Here is a 27,471-nt window from a genome sequence, read left to right as displayed (position 1 = left end):
TGGACTGAGTCTAAACTGGGAGGAGTTGCCAGGGCTCGATGACATCGCAAGTGTAGACTCGGTCCAATTGGTTACTGGACAGGGCAACCCATTCTGGCTGCTGTCTCCAGAGTCACAGGAGAAATTCCCTTCGTATCTCCAATTTCCTTGAAGAGATCTCTGGTCCTCCCTATTCTCTTGCTTTCTTCTATTTCTTTGCACTGTTCATTTAAGGAGGCATTCTTATCTCTTCTGGCTGTTCCCTGGAATTCTTCATTCAATTGGGTGCGTCTTTCTCCTTCTCCCTTTTGCCTTTCGCTTCCCTTCTTTCCTCAGCTGTTTGCAAAGCTTCCTCAGACAGGCATTTTGCTTTCTTGCATTTATTTTTCTTTGCCATGGTTTTAGCTGCTACCTCTTGTACAATGTTCTGAACCTCTGTCCATAGTTCTTCAGGCACTCTATCAGATCTAATTCCTTAAATCAATCTGTAACCTCTACCGTATATTGCTAAAATTACAACCATAGAAATTACAAATCATGTTTCTCAATGACCCAAAGAGCAGGAATGCAGTATGCACAATTTCTTCCCAGCATGAAGAGGAACGTAACTAAAGAACATGAAGTCCTTCCAGTAACTATAGCAATCGTGTCAGAAAAGCTAAAGCTGAGAATGAACGAGAGCTTGCATAAGAAGTCAAAATCATCAGAGTCCTTGGTTTGCTTCCAGGCGTTTCATCACCCAAAGAGGTACTACCGTCATACAGTAGCTCGCCCTGCCAGTGTTGGAGGGGGTGTAGCTTCCTCCTCGGTGATTCCTCGATTCCTGTTTTCTGCTTGTTTGTCTGGTGTTAATCCTTGCTTATGGGATGCTGCAAAGCAGGTGTTCCGGCCTTTTCTCTCTTAGGTTTTCTATTGCCTCTGATGTACAAATCTGGTTTATCTCTATGTTATAATCTATTGAGGCATGATTTGTCTAAACGCCAAGTTTCCAGGAATTCCCTGCCACTTTTGGATTTGGTTTGATCTAGGATGCTTCCCCCCCTCCCCCCCCCCCGGGTGACAATGTGGCTGAGGCTGTCCATATGCATGCCAGGATTAAGAAATTTTAATCATGTCTTCCAGCTGCTGGCTTTTGCTCATGGATATGCTTTGCCTATTTTCTGCCCGTCTGTCCTATATAGTGGCTGTTACAGTCCTTACACTGTGTGTTGCAGGACTACTGGGACCATTGGTTTGGTTACAGTGTTTTGGAGGGCTTTAACTGGAGCAAACCCCACACTCACCAGCCCCGATGTTAGTTGGTTGTGATGTAGCCTATGCAACAGGGGTGGGTTGCTAATCCCGTTCCAACCGGTTCGGTTGGAACGGGGCTGGCGGCATCCTCGTGCACGCACACAATTCACGCATGCGTCTTAGCGCCTGCGCGATGCTCCAGCTGCTCGCGGAGACTCGCGCAGGCGCTGTATGTGCCATGCACCTGCGTGGAAGCGCAGAAGCCTTCAAAGACCGGTAAGGAGCGCGGGCGGGTGAGCCCTTCGCCGTTCCCAGAAGTTACTTACTTCCGGGTTCGCCGACCAACCGGTTCGTGGGGACCGCCGCGAACCGGTTGAAACCCACCCCTGCTATGCAAGCAAGCAACCAAGTTCTGAAAGCACCAAGGACTCCACAGTTCAATCCTGAGCTACAGGAAGTCTCTTCTGCTGAGGTAGGATTTCTTTGGGAAGTGAGAAATGAACAGAAAGCCATGTGCAGATGCAGCCCAAAGAGAGCAGTCGACCCGTAATGGCACAAGAAGAAACACTGTCTTAACTTCCTTGTGTCGGTCCTCTCTCAGAAGGGAAAGGGACCTCTAGCTGGTCATACTCCTAAGAAAAATCCCTTCGGCCCCCACCCCCACCCCCACCATGGAGCAAATTCCACTGGAAGGTACAGAAGGGATATGAGGAGAGGACGGCAGGCCTGCTTTGAGTAGTCGTGCAATTACTTTCACGAGGAACATTCTTGGCAAATACACGGGAAGATCGGGGTGTCCCAGTCAATCACATTCAACATGGATCCAGTGCGATGTTGCTGCTAGGAAGGCCAATAATATCTTGAGAGGTATTACAGGTAGTCCTTGCTTAATGACTGTCCTGTTTAGCGACTGCTCAAAGTTACAACAGCATTTTACAACCAGTCCTCACACTCACACCTGTCGCAGTATCCCCACAATAACGTGACCAAAATGTGGTTGTTTATAATCGTCACATCATCCTACGGTCACAGAACAGCCACTTGTGCACTTCACAGCCGACTTCTGGCTATGTCTACGGGCGGATAAATCACAGGGCACATTTTCCCCATTCATTTAGCAACCAGCAGCTGATGTGAGCCAAAGCCTACCCACCTCTGCTTACCTTCTATGGAGCATTCCTCCAGCAGGAGGCCTGTCAGCACCGGCCAGTCCTTCAGCAGGGCAGACGCACAGTCCCACAGGCTATCCACCAGGTAGGTGGCGTGGTCATGGAACTGTGGGTGGAGAACAAAGCACTAAAACCAGCCTGGCTAAGGGCCGCCGGGATTCTTCACCTTCTCCTAGTGGCTCAAGCGTTTCACTCACCTCGCCTTCAATGAAGAATGCCAAAAGCGACTGAAGGAAGACACGAGTGCCCTCTTGGCGGTCCCCTGATTTTGCTCTGGTGTCCACCTCGGGTGCCAAGAACCTACAAGCCAAGCCACCATTCATAAGGAAACAGAGCCCAAGTCAGAAATCTTTGGGAAGAAACAGGAAACTGCATTTGTTTGCACAACAGAGTGCTTGCTCAGGATGCTGAGATGCATTGGGTGGGTGGTGGGGACAGGACCATACTCACTTTCTGTATAAAAATTCACCTGCAGCAGCAGCTACAGGACGACTGGAAGCGTAAACCAGTGGGAAAACCCTTTCAGTGTCAGCATCGGTGAGTGCGCCGTCCATATTCCTGCACAGGGACCAATCTTAAGTGCACATAAAACATGCCAATCCCCAGTACTTCCAAGTCAGGGTAGAAAGGACAGACTCAAAATAGCAATAGCAGTAGACTTATATACCGCTTCATAGGCCTTTCAGGCCTCTCTAAGCGGTTTACAGAGAGTCAGCATATTGCCCCCAACAATCTGGGTCCTCAAAACACAAGAGACCAGTCTGTGCAGAGAATATTTAATATGAGGAGCAATTCAAATGCTAACAGGGTCTTCTGATTACTCTTGGCATCACTTACTGAAGGATGAGAGTAAGCAGCCTCACAGCTTCCGTTGCCACTTGGGGCTCTTTATCCAGAACCATGGACACAATCCGTTCCTGCAGAAAAACCACAGGTACTGGAGGAGTGTGGGGAGGATACCAACTAGAATACCACCCACTTTTTAGGAATGGTTAACTATCTCTTGAAAATGCATCAAATGTATATTTCCATACTTAACAAATGTTTCAGCTTGGTGGTTTACTAATTTATATGATCATTCCGTATCTTTGCCGTCAACATTTTGTAATTTATGAAAGCCGCCACAGGTGCACTGAACCTCCACTATGTAAATACACGACTCTAGGAACCTGGCTCCAGTCAAGACTCCTCTCCTCTGCCAGGACATTGCGGAGGACAAACAATACATTTCACTTGTACGTATTTGATTGTTATCAGGGACCCAGAATCCTGAAAGAGCCAACAACCCCTGAAACTGCCGGATGAGAGGAAGGAGCTAGATTACAAAAAACCCGTCACTATCCTTTCCACAGTGTGAAGGGAGAGCAGTGTGCAATGAAGGATGCTTTTGTTGAAAGAGGCCAATATGGGTGGAAAAGCAGGCAATAGCAATAGCAGTAGACTTATATACCGCTTCATAGGCCTTTCAGGCCTCTCTAAGCGGTTTACAGAGAGTCAGCATATTGCCCCCAACAATCTGGGTCCTCATTTTACCCACCTCGGAAGGATGGAAGGCTGAGTCAACCCTGAGCCGGTGAGATTTGAACCGCTGACCTGCTGATCTAGCAGTAGCCTGCAGTGCTGCATTTAACCACTGCGCCACCTTGGCTCCTCAGGCTTGGAGCCTCCTTAGAAATACAGAAATTACACATGCCAAGTCTGCTGATAGTAAGATGGGGTTTTGCTCTTTCTCAAATGCTACGTTTCAACTGCAATTCCTTTGTATCCTTTCAGAAGGGACATGACCTGTAACCACCTTGTGGGCTTTGGGACTCTTCTGGTGAAGAGCCCAGCGACCACTGTAGCTGTGCTTGAATATAAAAGACTGTGTTGCATCTTTTATCTCCAATAGCTTTGGCTCTTTAGTTAAGCAGCCATTTGCCCCACAACAAAATTGTCTCTTTTGGGACACAGCTAAGATGCGAAGTTGTCTATCTGAGGGTGTAAAGTGTACTTCATTTTGACATCTCAAAAACAGGGCTGTCCGGAGCATTTCTGAAAGTCTACTGAAGCCACTATACCAACTTCAAAATAATTATACTACAAGAAGGGATTTCCCCACAAATAATTTAGCCACAGTGCTCTGTGCCAGTTGTCTTCAAAGGCAACCCGACTAACTCTATATTGCCCTAGCATGCAGCAACAGTGTGATGGTTTGGTTATCACAATATGCAAGTTACAAAAATTAAAGTTGCTGTTACACTTGTGCAATGAAAAGAAAAAGGGGAAGCTTAGAAAACTTCCAAGTAAGGGTCACAAAAGTTCAGCAGATGTGACCCATCACCCCAACAATTCCAATTTCTAACCGAGACAGAGGGCCGAGATGAGGCTTCTCGCCTAAAACTGCACCCAAATAAGACCGACCCCCCAGAGAGACAGAAGAGGACCCTGGAAGAGTCAGGAGAGAAGTTGTGTGCTGTAAAAACCAACCCATGAAAGTGGTGGGAGCTTCCTACAGTCCCCTCCCTTGCAATCCCCATACAGCTACTACCATAATAGTACTATTCAGTTACTATTACTACAATGTTTATACTATACAGGTAGTCCTTGACTTAGAAACACAACTGAGCCCAGCATTTCTGTTGTGAGGTGAGACATTTGTTGAGCTTTGCCCCATTTTACAATCTTTCTTGCCACAGTTGTTAAGTGAATCGCTGCAACTGATTAGTTAGGAAGCCTGGTTAAGTGAATCCGCCTTTGCCACTGACTCTGCTTCTCAGGAGGACGCAAAAGGGGATCACGTGACCCCGGGACACTGCGGCTGTCTTCAATGTGACCCAGTTGCCAAGGGTCTGGATTTTGATCATGTTTGTGGGGATGCTGCAACAGTCGCAACTGTGAAAAACGGTCATAAGTCACTTTTTTCAGTGCTGCTGTAACTTTGAACAGTCGCTAAACGACCTGTAATAAGTCGAGGATTACCTGTACTCTATACCAGTGTTTTTCAACCTTTTTGTGCAAAGGCACACTTTTTTCATGAAAAAAATCACGAGGCACACCACCATTAGAAAATGTAAAAAAAATTTAACTCTGTGCCTATATTGACTATATATAAAGTGTTTTTCCCACGGCACACCTTACACTATGTCACAGCACACTAGTGTGCCGCGGCACAGTGGTTGAAAAACACTGCTCTATACTACTCTATTGCTATTGCCTGTTGTACATGCTATGCTCTACGCCACAGGTGATAAACTCACGGCATCACGTTGTCGTCACATGACGTATCACAACTTTTTCCCCCTTTGCCAAACAGGGGGTGGGCGTGGCCAGCGCATGACGCACCTGGCCTGCAGGTTTGACACTCCTGCTCTGTGCCGTTGTTACAGGCGCCTCCAAGGTGCAGGCCGTCCTCAGCTCGTTTGTTTAACAATGGCTCAAAGTTATGACAGCCTCAAAAAAAGGAAATTACCACCTGTCTTTGCACTGTCATCACAGCAACCCTGCAATCACGATGACAATTTGGGCATTTGGCAACTGGCTCACTTTCACAGCCAATTAAAACCTCCTACGGTCACAGGATCATGTCTGACCTTCCCAGGCGGTTTCAGACAACAAACCACAGTTGGACAAGCTGAGCGATCAATCGTGCCGATTTGCTTAACTGATGCAACAGTGAAAATGGTGGTAAAATTGGATTGTCACATGGTGAGTTGTTTTATGACCGCACCAACCTGCAATGGAAATTCCAGCCCCAATTGTGACCGTAAATCTTTTCTCCAATTACTTTTTCAAAAACCTTAAGGAACGTGGTTCTAAGTGCTAACACCCTGACCAACAGCACACTGCTTTGAAATGAGATGCAATTGATTAAGCCTATCTGTATTATTTTAAAAAATACACCTAACACGTAAAGGTATTTATGTGGAGTGTTTAGTTGTAATAAAATAAGCACAAGGAGGACAGATTACACTATACGCAGACGTATCTTTCTTTACCAAAACTCTGTGTCTGGCTACCTACCTCCTACAGTGATTCCAGGAGGGTCACCCAATGATAAATAAAAGCCAAGTTGAGGAATACCTTAGGTGCCAGTCCAGCCCCCCAGCTCATCCCCCCCCCCGCCCCAATGCTTGGGGGAACAGCTGAGCCTTCACAGAAGGCTAAAAGGTAGGAGACCCCTCAGGGGAAAGGCTATTCCAAAGAAAAGGCGTGGAGGGGGGGGGAGTCACTGAGAGGAACCTCACCAAGGTCCCATCAGGTTATTAGCATTTCAGTGAAGGGCCCCATGTGATCTAATGGGGGGGTGGGGGTGGGCGGATGTCCCCAGGGAGGATTGGTCCTATACCCTCCTGCAGGGCTTTAAAGAGCTGCAAACACCTGGCAACCGGTTCAGCTCAGATAGTACAATGACTAGGATGAATATTATTCTAGAGCAGCTGCAGCCCCACGGAGAGCGTGGTGCAGTAGTCAGGCTTGGAAGCCATCGTGGTACAGGGCCTCAGGGCCGCCACACTTCAAACATCATCTACTCTGGGGAACTGGGAGGGGGAATGGTATGGAGCTGGGGTGATGTGTAGCCAACGTAACATTCCTTCTCAGAAAGTCAGGGTTGCCCAGTCCCTGGCCCCAGATGGATGTGGGTGGGAGGGACCTCCCTTCGTGGCTGTGGCTGATTGGACCATGGGACGGACCTGTGGGCGTTGGGCAGGGTCTTGGACTTTCACCTGGGAGGGGGAAACCTGCAAGCCTTCAGATTCAGGTTTTCCCAGATGTGCCATCATGGCTCTTTTAATGAGTTCTTCTGAGGAACCTCTTGCCTTGAATTCTTATTTTATTGAGGATGCGATTTGGAACCCTGACAGCAGGTTTTGAGTTCTATGTATCCAGGACATAGCAAAAGTCACCTGGTTCTTACTTGTTCTTAAAAGTAGGCAAATACAATCTCGGATGAACAACACATGACGTGTTTATACACCATGACAGCTTTTACAAAAAAGAAAGCCAAAATGGCCAAGCCATGTGTGAAAAACTAAGTACACCTTATGATTCATGAGGTGATTCACCTTATGAACCGCCTTTAGCAAAAGCCATACATTTAAGTGATTGTTTTCTGTATGTCTTAATCCGTCTCTCACGTGTTGAGTGCGGCTGGTCAGCCAGTTACAAATCCATCTGGTAGTTGATGCTGTCTATCCCACATTTTTCTAACTTACCCAGAAGTAGGTTGCAGTCTGCCTTGCCAAATGCCTTACTGGCCCAAGCGCTATGCTTAAATTGCATCTGTGATTGTATGTGTTTATTTTACAGTTTTTACAGCCTGATCCACTTTTTATTCCTGAGTTGTAGATAATGGAATATCCCTATCACAGAAGTGTTTTATTCAAGATTAGGTTGGCTCCAACCCAATTAAAACTTTCTTGCTCTCTCCTACCCAGCAATGGTCACTTACCTGTCTGCTAGAAGGGGGGTGGGGTGGAGAAAAAAACCCCATACCATTCCTGACCCATGCCAATCCCCCCGCACTCTCACCTGTGCTGCTCCCCCACGTCTTCTCCCCCTGCACACCTTCCCCAATCCATCTCTTGCGCACTACCCCACACCGTCCCCAATCTGTGCACCTTTCCCAACCCATTCAGCACCTTTGAGTGCTTACAGACACACACTTCCCAACCCACACCATCCCCGACCTGCATGGCACCTCTTACACACTACTAAGCACCCCAGGGACCCATTTTGGGGACTGGATTCACGCAGCCCCTGTGCATTCTTCTTGCCCTATGCTGCACCCCCAGCTGTGCCCCTGACCTGTCCTGCATTGCATCTCTCGCACATCCCCAGGCATTCTTCCCCCATATGGCATCCCTTGTGCACCCACAGATATTTTTCCTGACTTGAGCCATGGCACACACACCCTTCACTCCCCCTCCCACCCAGCTGCAGCCACTTACCTGCCTGTTGGCCTTGGGACTTTCTGCTGGCTTCCCCACTGACCCTCCCTGCAAGCTTCCCGCTAGCAAAGTAAATAGGGATATTGGCAGCAATTTGAGGGAGCGAAGGAAAGGGAGGATGAGGAGGAAAAGATGAGGGTGGGAGGGTAAATAATGACAGGATGGAGGGAAAGAAGAAGGCAAAGAAGAAAGGAGAGGGGGGGAGGAAAGGAATGAAGATTTGTGAAGTTCTGTGCCAGTTCCCAGAAGGAAACTCAATGGGGAAGCTGGAAGGAAGGTCAAAAGTAGCTCTTCACTCTCACCTGTGGCCATTCTGATTCCCTGTTCAGGTAAGGAAATATTTCCGAAAGGGTGACCCAACAGGTTATAGGTTGTCTGGTTTATTTCTGAAAGCTTTTGTTAGTTAGTTAGTTAGTTAGTTACTTAATTTATATATTCAATAGCAGTAGACTTATATACCGCTTCATAGGGCTTTCAGCCCTCTCTAGGCGGTTTACAGAGAGTCAGCATATTGCCCCCAACAATCTGGGTCCTCATTTTACCCACCTCGGAAGGATGGAAGGCTGAGTCAACCCTGAGCCGGTGGGATTTGAACCACTGAACTGCTGATCTAGCAGTAGCCTGTAGCAGTAGCCTGTAGTGCTGCATTTAACCACTGCGCCACCTTGGCTCTTAATATATTGCCCAACTCCCAACAGCTTTTAGAGGATTCTCGTTCATGAACCTGGATGAGTTAGCAGCAAGGAGAAAAATAGATGTTTCCAGAGTATACAAAGAGGAACTGAGGACAGAGGGACCTATCCCATTAATAAAACTCCTGCCACCTTTTCAAGCTGGGTCTTCTCGTCAAAGTTAATGGGACATTTTGGAAGGAGGATCCACGTCGCGATGTAACAACGTGCGGCACTCTGAGACCGCCGTTGACACTTTTGCCTCTGGGGGGTCCCATTGAGACATAAACTGTCCTGTAGAGATGGTGATCAGGAAGACAAAGACTTTGTGGTCTCAGGGATATCGCAAAATCCCTGTTAGACCCAAGGGAAGTGCTTCAAGCCCGCAGTGAACAGGTAGCCCCTAGGCTGATGAAGTTGGGATGCTCCGGAAGGAAGGAAGTGAAAAGAGAAAGTGAGTCCATCTGGTGAGGTATTTTTTCTATTTTGCTAAAGACTGCCCAAAGAAATGTTTCCTTAAAGCCAAATTGATCCTTAAACAAAAGAACTAAGCTGCGAAAATAATCCTAATGGGATCGCTGTGGAAAGTTTTTTTTCCCCCGCTGTCATTGTAACTATTTTTTGTGGATTGAAATGTTCCTCACGTTCTCTGTTTCTCCTCTTAAAGTGAACGGATTGATTTTTTTTTTCTTCTGCTTCTTATTGCTTTATTTTTTGACTTCTGGATTAAAACCTTCCTTTTTATTTTAACAGTTCTTCCTACTACTTATTAAATCACACTAAAAGCAATGTAAAGAAATTTGTTTCCTACAGAAGGTGAAAATTAACTGCCAGTCGGAGGGTTTTTTTTTTTTTTGAAAGAACATATCTCTTTCTTTATTTGACTTCACTAACTCTGCAGCCGAAGGGTTTGCAACTTGTCTACAAAACTGATAAAAAACCAAGGGCACCAACTGTTTTCACAGGTGCCTCTGAGAACTATTTTGGCAGAGGAAGGAAGGAAGGGAGGGAGGGAGGAAGGAAGGAAGGGAGGGAGGGAGGGAGGGAGGGGGGAACAGAACCCTTTCCCTTTGAAGAGCATAAAAGAACTTGTGTTTAAGTCAACTTAAATAAAATAAAAGGTATCAGAAGCCTGGAAGACTAGACTGGCAGTCATTATTGGTTTTTTTTCTTTTTCTTTCTTTCTTCTGTTTTGGAAACATGGGTCAATACTTAGATGAGGAAACCTTAAAATTCCAAAACATCTTGGCTGGAATTCAAAATCTATGGGTATGGATATGGGAGAATTGAGAAGAAGCTGGAAAGACTAGTCTTCCTCACAGCAAAAGATGATGGGGTTGGAGCTCCCAAAATTAAAGGGGAGAATGAAGATATAGAAGATAAAGATAAGAAAATAGATGAATTTAATAATGGAGCAAATGTGGGTGAAAATGGAAAGGGAATGTGAAAAAGGGAATTCAACGAATTGGAGCTCTATCCCAGATTCCAGGACACAGAAGAGAAGAAGAGAAATTTTTTCAGAAGCAAGATTGACAAACAAAGACAAGTTAATTTTAGTAGCAACTGGTGGGCAAAGAGATTATCTGAGAGACCTTTCAAGCAACAAAGTGCGGAGAGAAGCCTATAAAAACCTTATAAAGGAGACAAAAAGAAGTCTGACTCCACAATTGGCAAGAGATATAAGACTGTTTTGTTACTGGAAAGATACAGGTTGACAATGAAAGTTGGTAATAAAAAATTAGGTTTTTTTATTATTGGTGATTAATAAGTAGAAACTTAGCAACTTCTAGATTGTTTTAGATTGTTATTAAATGTTTACTCGCTAACAATTAATTAACCATAAATAATAATAATGAAATGATAATGGATACAGTGTAATGATAGATACATGTATTGACAATTTAGTAAAAGAAATTTGGATATAAATTGTAAATTGTGACTTGGGAAAAAGACCTATAAATCTTATTAACAAATTTTCATTTAGATCTTGTTATAAAGGTGTAAGGGTTTTTTGGGGGTGGGGGCCCTGATGAGAGGAGATGGGGCATAAATAGTAAATGATTTTTAGCCAATTATTAATAACAACAAGGAAATGTTAATGGTCATTGTGTAACAATATATACATGCTACGGTATTGGCAAAAGTAACTTGGATATAAATTTTAATCAGTGAGTTGGGAAAAAAGGGGGGGGGGAAAGGCTTAGAAACTTTATTAATTGACTTTTACTTAAAAGATGCTATAAAGGTGTCATGTTATTGGAGGATTTTTTTGAAATAGCTAATGAATGCCATTATGTGGTTGTGTCTTTAAGTATGAATGATTTGAGGAAAAAGCATGTTCAAATAATTGTAGTCAAATGAGAATTGTGGTACATTAAGATATACAAAGATTTTTGACTTAAAGTGTATAATCTAATATGAACTATAAGTAATGACTGTGGAATAAATGCACGGAAGTTATCTGCAACCAATCGACACGCTTTCTACACGACGTAATGAAGGAGGATTCTTTTTTTGTGTTTTTAATGAAAGAAAATAAAAAAAGCTAATGGGACGTATTGCGGCTGTTTACCTTAAAGCGGCTGGTGAAAAGCTCCATCTGCGAGGCAGTCTCTGGGCTGCAATACAAGCCCTGCAGCGCACGTAGGCAACCGAGCCGGACCTCCCCCTGCTGCAAGGCAAAGCCCATTGTCAGGCTGTTTGATTTCTTAAAGCCCAAAAGTCAAATAATGTCTAAGAACGGCAAAGGGTGATGAGCAACACCAAGTCTCTCCCTTTGTACTGAATTTGCATTTGTCAACTCTGACAGGTAACCCAGCCAGCATCAGGTTCAGAAAAGGGCAAGAAAAATGGTCAGAAATTGGAAACTGTCCAACCGAGAGACATATTTGACCCTTAAGAAGCAACGACTGAGAGAACATAACAAGCTAAATGGGGATGATGTTCTTTACTACCAGAGAATGCACTACAAAGAGTAACAGCCCTGCTACTGCAAGACCAGGAAAAAGGAGAATAATGGGCAGAAGGTGATAGGCAGCTCTGCACCAGGGGCAATGGAATTTGGATCTCTGCATTCAATCCGGAAGGGATTTCAATGTCAGGAAAAGTCCTCATCTGTTTCAACTTCATTCTTAACCATCACAATCAATACATAGAATGGGCGTGTTAGCTGAAGGGTTTTGTTGTGTAACAAGCCCGATACGTGAATCAATATACAGTAAAAAGGCCCATAGAACTGGAACCACCTATATAGGCCATTAAGCCTGGTCCTCTACTTAGTACAGAGATTCAAATTAAAGCCTCTCAGACAAATGAATACATGGCCTTTTCCTAAACACACCCAATAAACATTAAGATCCATAATCCTGGTAAATATAATTGTGTTTTCTTCTAAGTACGAATAGGAAGGAGGTCACCCTTACGCTATTAGGATACACCGTTCCTTAAGAATGTGACTGCAACAGGTGTACTTCCAAGACCCTAACCCTTTCACTTCTAGATGAGGGGAATGGGATACAGAACATTCCTTACTGACTCAAAGATGAGGAAGAAAGTTTTAAGGCCACCAGGACCAAGCCATGAACAGCTTTAGAATGAGAAAGAGAACCAAATCGTGCTGTACAGGTAGTGCTCCCTGTAGAGCAAAGTGGTTGTTAAAGTGAGATGTCATGTGATCACTTCGCTCAGTGACCACAATCTCAGATCTACCACTTACGGTCATTAAAGACCACATTAAAGACCACAACAGTGCTAACTCATCCTTCCTGCATCAGTTATTAATAAAACTAGGATAGCTGGCAACATCACTTCTCTCCATATGCAAAAGGCATAGCCGCTCATGTTGAAGGCCTGAACAGGTGTCTGGGGAAATGGGCAAGGAAGAATTAACTACTGCTGCCAATCCCAAGAATTTCTTCTTGTAAAAATGAGTGTGCATCAATGCCACTACGAAACATCCCCCTGTATTGAATCAGCACCTGTGCAGACCATCTGAAAAAGATCCTTCACAATATGCAAAGAGCACATGCAAAACACCCTTTCAAATCATTAAGGCAGCCATGTCTTTGGCAAAGCAGAGACACCTGGGAGCGTATTTTGAAGAAGTGCACGTGTTGAAAGAAGTTGTGGCTGCTTTAGCACTTTAAAAACAACTGCTATGGACACTTCTCTTGTATGTTACAGAGCGTCTTGTTCAAATGTTTTGCACAGCTCTGTTCAAATAAGCAGATGGGCTCATGATCCTGGAAACATGAAGTAAGTAACAAGGGTGCCTTAAATACATCTTGCATGAACTTTTAATTCCTGAATGCCCTTCAGATACGTTTTCTGCAAGTGCCCGGGGGCAACCCACCTTGTCATGCAGAGTCCAGCCAATGTACTTGAGGTAGCCATCAGTTAGGAAGGAAGTGGTGTAATGCTGTATCCACTGACCCATCTCTCCAATGCAAATAGCACGGATTTCAGCTATGAGGTCCCTTGGAAAGCAAAGAACCGGGAGAGCAATCAGAGTCCAGATCCTGAGCCTGCTCCTTTCACGCCTGCCGCGATATCCACTCACCGATAGCGGTGAACAAAGACTCCTTTGAAAAGAGCATTCATCAAGGTCTCCAGCTCTTCTTGCTTCTCCTGGAACTAAAAACAGATGAACTGCTGGCAGAGAGATAATAGCCATCAACGGTTGCCTTGTTTATAATTATTAGAAAGATTTAGATGTATGGTTTTGAATGCTGTAAGACTGAGTTCGAAAGAAAATTGGGTATCAATGCTGAAAATACAATTGCTAAAACATATAAATATATTGGGGGATTTGAAAGAGAAAAGGAACAAGTGAAAAAATGTAGGATAAAATGGGCTGAACATTTTGCTTAATATACAGATGAAACAATGGGAACTATGTGATTAAAAGAATTGAAATTTACACTAGAAACCTCCCTTTTTATGACCCTATAATCCTTTAATTCAGGGTAGAGTCAGGGCGGCTGGATGGAACTGAGCATTTACTGGTCAGATGCCCTTCCTGAAGCCCATGTGGAGTTGGCAGATATTTTTTTCTCTGAGCCCTAGGAGAGAGAAACATCTGCCACTACCTAGGACTGAACTCTCAACATTCTGAACTCTTTATACATTCTTCCTCACAAGGCCAGCACAGCGCTCAATTGAAATTTACACTATAATCTTAAAAATATTTTTTATAAAATGATGTATTGATATATGTCACCAGATAAATTATCTAGAATGTATAAAGGCACTTCAAATTTAAGTTGGAAATGTGAAGAAGGGACATTTTGTCATGTTTGCTGGATGTATAAAAGAACTAGAAAATTTTGGTTGCGAATACAGACACGGATTTATAAGATGTTAAAGATTTATATACAATTGAGAGCAGAGGTTTTTATTTGGAGATTGGACAAATGCTTGGAAAAAAGTCATGGAACCGTTTCTGTACATAACTGCAATGAGATCATTGTATGGAAAGATATGGCATAACCCACAACAATGGTTGGTGGAAATTATGGAATTTGCTGAGATAGATAAATTGACCTTTTTTTGATGGAGAAAAGGCAGTATCTGTATTTATTGTTGTCTGGACACCCTTTATGAGCTTTTTGCACAAAACAGAAAAAAATCATGAAGAATCATGAATTCATGGTTTATATTTTTGATGATTAGACAAAATAGTTTAGCGAAAGGGAATCACATAACTTTACGGAAAGAAGTGAATTTAGAATTGTACTTAAAAGCTACTGTAAAGAATATTTAGAAGCTAACTTCTTTGTTTCTTTTTGTTTACTTTTACTCTTTTCCTTTCTTGCACTTTTAGCTTTCTCTTAAATTTCTCTTCGCGGTACCTGAACACCCTTGTAAGTGGATCACAAGATTCCTTAACAGACAGGAAGTAGCAGGTGAACCTAGGCAAAATCACATCAGATACCTGTACAATGAGCACAGGAGCCCCTCTGGGCTGTGTGCTCTCCACTCCTCTCCTCTCTATATACCAATGACTGCATGTCAAACTATCCATCTGTTCAACTACTGAAGTTTGCAGATGATACAACAGTGATGAGGCCGCCTACAGACGGGAGGTTGAACAACTAGCCTTGTGGTGCGACCGGAACAATCTGGAACTGAACACACTCAAACCCGTAGAAATGGTGGTAGACTTTAGGAGAAACCTTCCCATTCTACCACCTCTCACAATACCAGACAACACAGAATCAACAGGAGAGACCTTCGAATTTCTAGGTTCTATGATATCTCAAGACCTAAAATGGATACTTAACATCAAAAACGTCATCAAAAAAGCACAACCAAGAATGTTATTTCCGCGCCAACTCAGGAAGCTCAAGCTGCCCAAGGAGCTGCTGATAACAGTCCTACAGAGGGATTATTGCGTCTGTCCTCTGCACCTCTGCAACTGTCTGGTTTGGCTCTGCAACCCAACAAGACAGACGGAGACTTCAGAGGACAATCGGAACTGCAGAAAAAAAAAACAATGGCTACCAACCTGCCTTCCGTTGAGGACCTGCACAAGTCAAAAAGAGGGCCATGAAAATATTTACAGACCCCTCACATCCTGGACATAAGTTGCTTCAACTCCTACCCTCAAAACGACACTATAGAGCATTGCACAACAAGACAACTAGACACAAGAACAGCTTTTTCCCCAAACACTTATCACTCTGCTAAACAAATAATTCCCTCACCACTGTCAAATCCATTCACTAAGGCTGCATTGCTATTACTATTCTCATTGTTCCTATCACCCACCTCCTCCCACTTATGACTGCAGGACTGTTAACCTTGTGGCTTGAATCCTTACAATTGATATTGATATGGTTTCCTGACTGCTTATTTGTACCTTATGACTCTCATTGAGTCTTGTACCTTAAGATTCTTGACGAATGTATCTTGTCTTTTTATGTACACCGAGAATATACGCACTAAAGACAAATTCCTCGTGTGTCCAATCACACTTGGCCATTAAAGAATTGAATTCTTTTTTTTGTCTCTCCATTTTATATTATTGTATTTTTTAATCTTCCCTTTAAAAATATTTATTATGTAATAAAATTGAAGGCTTATGCTCCCAGCTGCGTAATTGTCACTAAGGTGATTACAACTATCTTTCCCAAGCCAAATCTTCTGTTTGGATCTGAGGGAAAACTTTTATTGAATGCTTTGCTAAACTCCTGATACAGCGTTGGACTCATTCACTTCACATAAAAGGGTCATTCTCTCTCTCTCTCTCTCTCTCTCTCTCTCCAAAAAGAGGAAATCTTTTGCACTTACTCAAGTTCCTGTCAAGTAATATATATATTCTTTTCTATGTGCTTGCAAACCCACTGCTGAGAGTAATCTGTTCCAATACCACCCAGATTAGTCTTTGGTTAGCCATCTGGAATCTGATCATTTATATGCTTATTTACAGTTATTTCTCTTATCACCACAATCTGATATCACACAGACTTCTGAGTAACTGACCGCATCTCAAAGGCACGGAGAATGAAATCCCCCTAGTACTACTGTATTTTTCGGAGTATAAGACACACCTTTTTCCCCTAAAAAAAGAGGGTGAAAATCTGGGTGCATCTTATACACTGAATACAGCATTTTTGGCCTCCAGAAACCCCGCCCACTTCACAACAATGGACCTGCAGAAGATTTGGGAGGCCTGCAAAGTGCTCCTGAGGGCTGGGGGGGGGGGCAAAAACAAGCGAAAAACAGGCTATGCATGCCCTTTGTTGGGCAAAAAATGGGCCCATTTTCGCGAGTGTATGTGTCCCCCCCCCCAGCCCCCAGGAGCACTTTGCAGGCCTCTCCACTCTCTGCATGCCCCGTTTTTCACAAAAAATGAGATGTGCAGAGGGTTTGGGAGGTCTGCAGAGTGCAAAAACTTTAAAAATTACCTCTTCAAAATCTTGATGTGTTTTATACTCTGAAAAATACGGCAATTGCCCAGAAGACCCTAGTACCAACCCTGCCCAATAGGCGATGCTGCTAGGCAGCTGGATTGGGGGGGGGGGAGTTCCCAAGAGTAAAATCCGTAGTAGTTTGAGGAGGAAGAGTTAGGAAAAACACAAAATCACTACCCCCAGCTGTGCATCTGGAGAGCAGACCCCTGCCTAGGTCAGGGCTGGCCACGGGCGCCAGGCCACCACTCTGCCTCTCCATTGGAGGGAGCCGAGCGGTTGCCATAATAACTGAGTCCTGATCCCAAGCGGCCTCTGCATACCAGGAGCTGCTCCTGTTCCTAATCGGCCTCATTACCTGCTTCTCCTCCGAAACCCCCTTTCTTTTCTGATATTCATAATAGTATGCAGCATCCCCCAACCCCATTTGTGCATTTCATAACCTCCACATCTCCAGTAACCATCTCCTCCTCCTCCTCCTCCTCCTCCATCCACTCAAATCACACCTGAGGACTTACAGTTGCTCCAGCCAAACTGCATCCCACCGTTCCATCCCATTTTCCTTGCCCCTAACGCTCTCCTGCAATTACAGCATTTCCCTTCCCTCCTGGTATTCCTTCACACCCACTCATTTCCACAGAAAGCCTTTTTTCCCCTGCTTCAGTGTCTCCACCTTCTCCACATTTAAAACAGTCCACCTTCCAGAACGGTTTCCTGGCCATCACTGATTCCCAGGGGGAAAGAAGCTAACCTTTAAGGTGTAAAGTCCCCTCCCCATCCCTACTTCAGACAATATGTTGCCCATATTATGACTATATTATATTATCTGTCTCCTAAGGATTTTATTTTTAAAAATTCACAGAACTGCCCCAACTGGGAGAAAACTTGTGAACCCGGAAGTGGCAATAATTTTGGGAGCTAGACACCCAGGGGTAATAGTCTATACACACAAAAAGAAATGCGCTTTTCTAAAACCTTATCCTTCAAATTTCACATGAGATTTTCAAAAGCAGACAGGAAAACTGAGTAATTTTAATTCTTGCAATTGCACTGGCAGTTTGCCCAGTAAGTGCCCAGGACCTTTGGGTCAGAGAACTGTTTTTGCCTGGGCTATTTGTGGCAGCTCAAGGATAGTTTTAAAAATCCAACTTCCAGAGAATAAATTTAATGCCAAACAAAAATTTGGCAGGGAACCAGCAAATATTACAGAATTGATTAAAACATCAAAAGACAAAAACATCACGTGCAGAAAATGGATGGAGGGAAATGTAACCAAATAATACAAGACAGCCTCTAGCGATTACAGGCGGTCCTCAGGCTACAACGCTTCAGAGACGATTCAAACTTGTGATGGCACTGAAAGATAAGAAGTTGTGATGGGTCCTTTAAGTTCTGGCTATCGTAGTGCCCCTGCAGTCGCATGGCTGCGATCCAGGTTCTTGGGGTTAGTTCACAATTGCAAAGCTGCTATGAGCCACAATCACATGGTCCTGACTTCCAAGACTCCCTGCCAACTTCCTCAAAGCAAAGCCAATGAGGAAGCTGGCAATAAGTCAGAATTCACGGTCATGTGAGATCCTCACTTAATGACCTGCATGGTTAACCAAATTAATTTGTTAACTTGAAAATGTGCTACCAGACTCCTCCTAGGATAGGAATGGCTTAGTTAATTCCACTCAATTCATGCTTCAGGATAAGATGGATTGCCTCCCAATGCACAGAAAGAACCAGCAGTGGTGATCACAAAACTATTCTCAGTGATTATCAAGAATTCCTGAAGGACCAGAGAGGTCCCAGATCAGAGCAGAACAAAACCATCCCCTTAAGAATATAAGCTGTACCCTTCAGGATCAGAACCCTGGTCCTCCTGGTCCGGCAGTCTGTTCTCAAAGTGGCCAACCAACCGCATAAGAAAGCCCACTGATCTCCCACAGCAGATGGGCTTCAGAGCCAGTCCTGCTGCCACCAAGACTAGGACTGATCCTCGTGATTTCCATGAATTGGTCCAACCTTTTATAAAACCAAAATAGGGAGGAACGCCCCGGAAGCTACAGATCCTGTCATCATGATGTGTATATTTAGCAAAGCCCTCAAAACAGGCGATGAAATGCTTGGAGAGCCATGCCACAAGTAAAAGCAGTCAGCATGGATTCTCACCAATTGTGCAAGATGAACTCTGGTGGAGAATATTTGAAATGGGAGGTCCTTGGGTGCCAAGCTTCTTTCCTTGCAGTTTCACTACCACATCATCAGCGCTAGTAAGAAGTGAAGTTTACCCTTCTTTCGTATTCTGCTGGCTTGGCTCCACTGGCGGTTCCTTGGTTGGGCCGTTCACTATTAGCAGGATTAGGGTACGGTTTACTTCTTGATCTAATATTAATCTTGGGAGTTAATTGCTATTATTCGCCTGGATGTTGATTGCTGGTGAGGAGCGTTTGGTCTTTTTCTGATGATCTTGATAAGACGAACTCTTTATCTTCTTAATGTCCTCTGAATGCATGTCCTTTTCAGGGCTTGTCCTGATTGTGCTATACTGGGCTGAGGGGTCCGGCACTTTTTCATCAACTGGCATGAATATCCATTTTGTAAGATGTTGTATAGATGTTGGGTTTTTTTCCCTGATGTTCACGATTGGTAGGGTTTTTCTGCTCATCCAACTGGAGGTAACCCTGATTTATAACCATTTGTTTAGTGACCATTCAAAGTTACAACAGCATTGAGGTGACTTATGACCATTTTTTCACACTTAGCCTTTATTGCAGCAGCCCCAGGCTGACAGGATCAAAATTTGGATGCTTTGCAACTGGCAAGCATTTTTGACGGTTGCAGTGCCCTGGGGGGGGGGGTGTCATGTGATCCTTTTGCGGCCTTCTAGTAAGCGAAGGCAATGGGGAAGCCAGATTCACTTAACAACCATGTTGCTAACTTAACCGCTGCAGTGATTCACTTAACAACTGTGTTGTTTAGCAATGGAAATTTCGAGCTCAATTGCAGTCGTAATTCGAGGATTATCTGTAGCTTTCTGACACAGCTTCTCTTGCGGGTGATTTGCTGCTCTGGTAATGGAAGACTCAGCTGGTGCGATAACCTGGTGTTCCTCGTTTGGCATCGCTGTCTCTGCTGATGAGGATATCCAGGAAAAGGAGCATGTGGTTTTCTTCCGTTGTGAATTTTATTCCTTTAAAGATGCTGATGGTTTTATGTTCTCTAATGTCCCTTAATTATGACAATAGCAATAGCAGTTAGACTTATACACCGCTTCATAGGGCTTTCAGCCCTCTCTAAGCGGTTTACAGAGTCAGCATATCGCCCCCAACAACAATCCGGGTCCTCATTTCACCCACCTCGGAAGGATGGAAGGCTGAGTCAACCCTGAGCCGGTGAGATTTGAACAGCCGAACTGCAGAACTGCAGTCAGCTGAAGTAGCCTGCAGTGCTGCATTTAACCACTGCGCCACCTCGGCTCTGCGCCACCTCTGACAAAGGAGTCATCATGGTTTTGTGCAGACCCCGGTGTGCACATGTATCACCTCTCCTGCGGGAGCTGTAGCAGCGGCCAATTTGCTTCCGGGTGCAATTCAAGGTGGCACTTGTCACCTTTAAAGCCATTCATGGCTTGCGACCAGGTTATCTGAGTGACCATCTCTTGCCGGTCACATCTAACCCGAACCATCAGAGCAGGGAGGCAGGGAATGTTGCAGGTCCCATCCTCTAGGGGGATACACCTGGTGGGACCCAGAAGGGCCTTCTCCATGGTGGCCCCCTCTCTCTTTTTTTTTTCCAATATACTTTTTTATTTTCCACTTTCATAACATATAATCACATGTATACTATTACATGGCCAATATCCTATTGTATTAAGTAGTAATTACATCAGTTCCTCTTGTCATCAACGCCCAGAAAGATAAAAACCCATTATTGGCTCTTCTGCTCTCCATACACCTCTTTCTTCTACCTCTCTCCTACCTCCTTTCTTCCCTCCATCATCCTTTCCTACTCTACTTCCCCTTCCTTTCTCCTTCTCCTCTCTCTGCATTCCACTCCTCCTTATCCTCCTCATCTTCCCCCCTTACCCTCTCTCCTATCCCTCTCTTCCCATCTTTCTTCTCTCCTCTGTTTCCCACTCTTCCTCTCATTGGTGTATGGCCCCCTCTCTCTTGAACATCATCCCGAGAGATTAGAATGGCCCCACTCTAACTGAAGACCTGGTTCTGCCAGCGGGCCTGGGGAACCCAGAGTGGGATGGAGCCCATTAAATGGTTTGTGTGAGGTGCTGTTGCCGGGGCCGATTTCAGTATATTAATTTATGTGACTTTTTATTAATTGTATTGTTTTTATATGGGGTATTATATTCTGTAAGCCAGTTTGAGTCGCCATGTGCGAATAGGCGGCAATATAAATTCTCTAAATAAAAATCCACATACCAGATCCAGTTTGAGTTGTACATGCAAGAGTGCTATCGATTCCAGATGTTGCATTAGAGTCACCACTATGAATCTTGAAAATGGGGATCCCACAGGAATTCCTTTTACTTCATGATATATTTACCCATTGAGAGAATGAGTGGTTGAGCAGAGGTTGGCAAGATTCATGATTATGACTGTTTCAATCTTGGTGCATTTGGTTGGTTGGAGCTGCGGTGGAGCAGGACTTTCGTGGATTCCGTGGCTAATTGTAGGTCGATGGATGTGAAAAGGGCTGTGACATCAAATGAGACCACGACTTCATTCTCAACTACTGTCTCATCTTTGATTCTTTTGAGACAGAGTGGGAAGCTGACGGAGTATTCGCTTCCCCCTGTGAAGTGCCCCCCATTTTTTCTTCTTTTGTGATATTGTGGGGATCCCCATTAATGATACAATTGAAGAGAGAGCTTTGCCCAGTTTGTGTTTTTGGGGGGCAAAAGGATGGGAGGGAGGGTCCACTGCTTTTCATCTGTCTCTGCTCCTCTTTGATGACGTGACCTTTCAAGGTGAGGCCAATCAGGGTTCCCTTGATTCGGTTGTCATGTTTCTGCATTGGGTTGGTGTTCTCTGGGATGTAAGTTTGTCTTCTGGTATAATTCTTTCATTTTTGTATATATCGTGATCTGTCCACGATAATTTCACCTTTGTCTGCTGGTAGGATGATACCACTCTGGTCCTTTTTTAGGTTTTTGAGGGCTGCTCTGCCTCTGCTGCTTTTATTCTCATCTACATCTGGCCGGTGGCATGATGCTTCCTTGCGTCTCTGTGGGAAGTCCTGTGGCTCTAAATGCTTCTTCTAAGGATGCAAAGAATTCTGGCTGAATAGCATTATCTGTGCTACATTTTGAGGCTTTCTGTGGGATATTGTGTACTGCAGTAGATAATGGACATCTGGACATTTTGACCACCCATTCAGGCTCTGCTGCCTCCGATTCTGAGGTTTGAGTAGGTTGGTTTGTTGTTTGATTTTCCTTTTTCCAGCATACCTCTGAGAAATAGTCTTGGTGGTGGTGGTGGCCGGCCTTTCTATGTGCCCTGGTGTGATGGTCTGCACCAGCTGCCCTTCGGATTTGCCATGGGATGCTGATATTTGTTTAGTCTTAAGGTTTGCATCTGCGATCATAAGTCGCATCATTTTTCACCCTCTTTCTTGGGCTATTTTCCATCCAGCTGTGCAGTTCATTGGAGGTCTGTGTTTGACACTGGTGGGTAGAGCATCCTGCTGTAGGTATCCATGCAGGAAGAATAGTTGCTCCATCGTGAAAGACTGCCTGCCTGCACATTTCTCCCATCTGTGTGCATTCTGGAGCGTCTGACGTCAATATGTGGTACCGATGGGGAATACTTGTAGCTCAGGGTTGAAGAGAGATCCTTGGTGCTCTCCAAGCTTGGTGATCTCTTTGCAGATGTTTCATTACCGAACTACATAACATCATCAGTGTTAGTAGAGTTTAGGTTTATTGGATTTATATGCCGCCCTTCTCCCAAGGACTCAGGGTGGCGTACAACATAAAACACATATTACAAAAATTAAAAGGGACATTAAATAAAGTATCCAAAAAAAACCCAACTGATATTTACAATAAAAATTTAAAAATTAAATTAAAATTAACAACCAAATTAATCATATATTTTATTTTATTCAGGCCAAGCCGGCTTTCTGGAAAAGCCAACTCTTTAGGGCGTGTCGGAAGGACCGGAGGTCGGGGATTGTGTAAAGCTCCGGGGGGGGCAGCTCATTCCAGAGGGAAGGGGCCCCCCACAGAGGAGGCTCTCCCCCTGGGGGTCGCTAGCCGACACTGTCTGGCTGATGGCACCCTGAGGAGGCCAACTCTGTGAGATCGCACTGGACGGTGGGAGGCTACCGGTGGCAGTAGGTGGTCTCGCAGGTATCATGAGCCGAAGCCATGGAGCGCTTTAAAGGCCATAATGAGTACCTTGAATTGCACCCGGAAGACAACCGGCAACCAGTGCAGGCCGCCTAAAAGGGGCGTAACATGGGAGCACCTAGGTACCCCCATGATAACCCGCGCAGCCGCATTCTGGACCAGTTGAAGCCTCCGGGTGCTCTTCAAGGGCAGCCCCATGTAGAGAGCGTACAGTAGTCCAGGCGAGAAAGGACGAGGGCACGAGTGACTGTGCACAGAGCATCCCGATCCAGGAAGGGGCGCAACTGAGAGTGGCGTTTACTCTCAATTTATATCCCGATGGCTTGCTGTCAGTGGGGCTGGGAGTGGTCTTGTGGTTCCTGGGTTGGGACGTGTACTGTTTGCTGGCTTGGAGTATTGTTTGCTTTTTGCTTTTGGTGTTAACCTTGGTGTTAATCTCTGCTTATCTAGGTGTTGATCGCTGGTGAGGCGTTTGGGTCTTTTTGTGATGGTGTTGATAAGATGAACTCTTATCTTCTTAATGCCCCCTTGATGCATGAAGGAGATCATCTTTGGAGAACCTTTGTGGCTCTGTGGTATCGAATACTAATTATTAGTAACTTGGTGGAGGAAGCTAATTTATGAAGTCTGTAGCCAACACAAAGTTGGGAAATATAGCTAATAATTTAGATGGAAGATTGGAAAAAAAGCTCTGCAGACTTGAGCAACAGCACTAAACACTGTGGTTATTTAATGGGGGGAAAAAAAAACTGGCTTGGCAGTAGGACATGGGAAAGGGATTTAACTTGTCTATTGCATATCAAACATGAGATGGCAGTGTAACTTCTAAACTTCTAAATCTACCTTGGGACACATTAATAGGTACACAAAGCCGAGACAATGGGAAGAACTGTTCAACCCTATCTTGTCCCAAATGGCCACACCCTGTTTGCAGGCCTGTGTCCAGTTCCGGACATCAATGTTTTAAAAAGTAGAGCTACCAAGGTTGTGAATGAACCGGGAGCCAAGTCTTTTGAGGGTATACGTAGCCTATTGAAGAGAACCATCTGATAGCAGTCTTCCAACACATGAAAAGTTTCAGAGAGATGACAGAACTGACATGTTCTTTATCGCCCTGGAAGGCAGGACCAGGGCAAATGAGTTAACACTATGAAGTAAAAAATTGTTAAGATATCAGAAGGTAGTTCCTCAGGGTAAGAGCTGTCAAGTCAATGGAACAGGCTGCCACAAGCAGCAATGAGAGGCTGGATGGTCATCTATCTGAAATTATTTAGTGGATCTTGCACAAAAATTTTGGGATTAATGACCGCAGAGGTCTTTTGAGGCTAAGCAACAAGATGCAGCCGAACAAGATTCTTTAATAAATTGTTAAAGGAACTGGGCATTTTACCTCACATGAAAGAAAATATAAGAGCACTCTTCAAATACCTGAAAAGTTAAAATTCAAAAGAAGCGCACACACTTTTTCCTGAGAGGATGGGACTAAAACCGGTGAATTAAAAATTGCAAATTCAAAATTAAACATTAAGTACAACTATTTTATTATACAAAATGTAAAAAAGTTGAGCACACTGCCACATGACAGCGTTCGTTCTTTGGCAAAAATCACCAAACATAAGCATTGTTATATGCTTATCTATCAGAAATGCTAGAGTGGATGCTGTCCTGGATGGCCTTTCAGGCACCCCTTTATGGGCCTGTGACTAGACGAGGTACAGCTAAAAGGTTTCCTTTTTATCAGGTTCCCAGTCAGACACTCACCTCCCGATGTTTCTCCAACAGCCCTTCCAGCTTCCCCGGGGCCCAGCAGCCGAGTCCCTTGGCCCGCTCGGCCTCATATTGCCTCTGAGCGTTGTCTTTCTGCAAGCTTACCCTCAATGCCACGTGCACCAGGGCCGTCATCAGCTTCATAGCTGGAATGGAAGAAAGGACCACACAGCACAGGAACTCGCAAGCGCCAGGGAAGCCACAGGGAGGCCCCTCTCTTTTGCCCCAGCTACTGTCCTACCTGCCAGGGTGCTGGTGTGACGGAAGGCGCGCACTTGAGAATCAGAGAGGCCAGTCAGGAAGGCAATGAGGCCGTCCATCAAGTATTCATCATAAACAACGTTATGCTGGGCACGGCGCACGAGCACCGCTATGAACTCACAGAATCCTGCACGGAAACGTCGCCACGTGGGAGTGTTCAGCAGCAACGGGTACTCGGCTGAATCCTGGCATGGGGGGGGGGGGAGAGGAAAACCCACCGGAGTCAATGGGGCGTCTGCCACCCTCCCCGTTCCCTCCTCCGGGAGCCTCTCGGCCTCCCCTGAGTCCGGGCCCCCCTCTCACCTCCTCGAAGGCTTCGGTCAGGCCTTGGATGATCTCGGAGTTCTGCAGGCGGCCGAGCGTCTCCAGAGTCACGGAGCCTGCAAGGAAGGAAAAAACGGGAGGCCGATTCATCCTCCGCCGCCCCCAGGCAGCCTCCCCTCCCAGCCCCCGGCTGCCCCTCACCTCTGCAGCCGCAGGAGCGCACCACGAAGTTCACCAGCTGCACGAAGCCCCGGGCCCGGTCCTCCTGGTAGCCCTCCAGCCACTCGTCCACCAGGGGCTGCGGGGGAGGGAAGGGGCGACGGGAGGCCAAGGCTCGAGACGGGGACAGGGAGGCCGCTCGGACCGCCGCCGCCGCCGCCGCAGCCCCCGGAGAGGGAGGGGAGGGCGACCACGTCTCACCTCCAGGGCGCTCCTGCCCGCCTTCAGCGCCTCGAAGAGGCCCAAGTCGCCGGCGGATCCGGCCTCGCCCGACGCTCGCGGCCTCGCCCGCTTCGGCACCTGCACCGGGCGGGAGGAGGCAGAGCCGCCGTCAGTCACCCCGGGTCGTCGCCGCCGCCGCCGCCGCCGCCCTCGCCCTGCCACCCGCCTGCCTACCGGAGAGCCGCGGCGCCGGGCCGGCCGCTTAGCGCGCCGTCCGACCGCCCCCTCCGCCTCGACGTCGCTGCCCGAGTCCCAGCCCGCGCCTCGCCCCGGCTCGCCCGACTCCGCCGCCGCGCTCTCAGCGGAGGAGGAGGAGGAGGAGGAGGAGGCGGCGGCCGGGGAGGGAGACCGGGCGTGCCGGCGCCTGAGCGCCACCGACGGCGGGGACATGGCGGGAAGCGGCCTGAGGCGAGCGGCAACCCGACGGCCGCGTCACGTGACTCCGGCGCGCGAGGGCGAGGCCGACACCTGCCGGGCACGCGGGCCCTCCCGCCCTGCGCATGCGCCGGCGGGGCGGGGCTCTCCTCCAGCGGCGCTCCCCTTCTGCCAAAGGGCGGGCGGGCGGAGGGGCGCAAGGGGAAGGCGGGGCAGGTGGGCGGGGCTCCGTCGACCGTCCCAGAGCGCTGGGCAAAGGCCCCTCCAAAGGCGGAGGGGGAGGGGGTGTCACCGGAATCTCGAGGGGGGGGTCTTCGGGGGGGGGCATCTTGAGCGGGGTCTCCCTTCCCACCCAAGAAGCGTCTCCGGTTCTTTTAAGGGAGGGGGGCTTTTCTGCCTTTTGAGAGCCGCCTGTTGAACAAGCGCCCGTGGGACGCCCAGAGACGGCTTTCCCCTCTGCCCCCCCCCCGTGGGAAGCGTCGAAATAAAGCATGAAAAGAAGAAGAGGGGGGGGGACTCCTCTTTCCACCAGGTGATTTGCCGTTTCCCTTTTAACTCTTCTTCTTCTTCTTCTTCTGCTAGCCCAGCCCCCTGCTCCAGCGGGAGCGGGAGACTCCCCGGTGCCACTCTCAGCCAGCGGCTCTCCCCCGGTCTCTTCTTAAGAGCCTCCCGCCATGGAGGCAACTCCTGTTCCACTGATTAATCGTTCTCTCTGTCGGGAAATTTCACCTTATTTCTAGGCTGCTTTTCTCCTTGCTTAGTTTCCATCCATTGCTTCTTCCTGTCCTGTCTTCGGGTGACTTTGGGGAATAGGTTGACCCCACCCCCACCCCGCCTTCCCCGTGGCAGCCCCTCCAATACTGGAAGGCACCTACGGTGTCTCCCCTGGTCCTTCTCTTCCCTGGACCAGCCAGGCCCAGCTCCAGCAACCGTTCTTGGTGTGTTTGAGCCCCCAGTCCCCTCATCCTCCTGGTTGCTCTTCTCTGCACTTTTCCCAGAGACTCGAGATCTAAGGTGGCGATCATGATTGAAGTCCTACTTATCAGCTTTTCTTATCACCTTTAAATCTTTCTGTGAGTTGCAAATACAAAAAAAATCTTTAGTCCTCAGCTTGTG

At 46.3% G+C, this 27,471-nt stretch overlaps 1 protein-coding gene across 1 annotated transcript in view; it reads right to left on the bottom strand.

Moving 5' to 3' along the window:
- Positions 1-26,370, bottom strand: part of STAG3 (STAG3 cohesin complex component) — a 46,001-nt gene extending 19,631 nt beyond the window's left edge. The window contains exons 1-12 of the mRNA XM_087720885.1: positions 26,155-26,370; positions 25,741-25,837; positions 25,579-25,655; positions 25,256-25,460; positions 25,009-25,160; positions 13,541-13,614; positions 13,334-13,457; positions 11,555-11,653; positions 3,219-3,298; positions 2,832-2,939; positions 2,579-2,681; positions 2,376-2,487 (exon numbers count right to left, since the gene is read on the bottom strand). Of these exons, the coding sequence (XP_087577011.1) occupies positions 2,376-2,487; positions 2,579-2,681; positions 2,832-2,939; positions 3,219-3,298; positions 11,555-11,653; positions 13,334-13,457; positions 13,541-13,614; positions 25,009-25,160; positions 25,256-25,460; positions 25,579-25,655; positions 25,741-25,837; positions 26,155-26,370 (1,447 nt within the window). The remainder of the gene's footprint in view (positions 1-2,375; positions 2,488-2,578; positions 2,682-2,831; positions 2,940-3,218; positions 3,299-11,554; positions 11,654-13,333; positions 13,458-13,540; positions 13,615-25,008; positions 25,161-25,255; positions 25,461-25,578; positions 25,656-25,740; positions 25,838-26,154) is intronic.
- Positions 26,371-27,471: the final 1,101 nt, after the last annotated feature.

The sequence above is a fragment of the Thamnophis sirtalis genome, unplaced genomic scaffold (assembly GCF_051295495.1).
Source record: "Thamnophis sirtalis isolate CommonGarterSnake01/CBP01778 unplaced genomic scaffold, rThaSir2_p1.2 scaffold_7, whole genome shotgun sequence".
Lineage (NCBI taxonomy): Eukaryota > Metazoa > Chordata > Lepidosauria > Squamata > Natricidae > Thamnophis > Thamnophis sirtalis.
The sequence above is the reverse complement of the archived record's forward strand: the minus strand, read 5'-3'. Positions and strand labels throughout refer to the sequence as shown.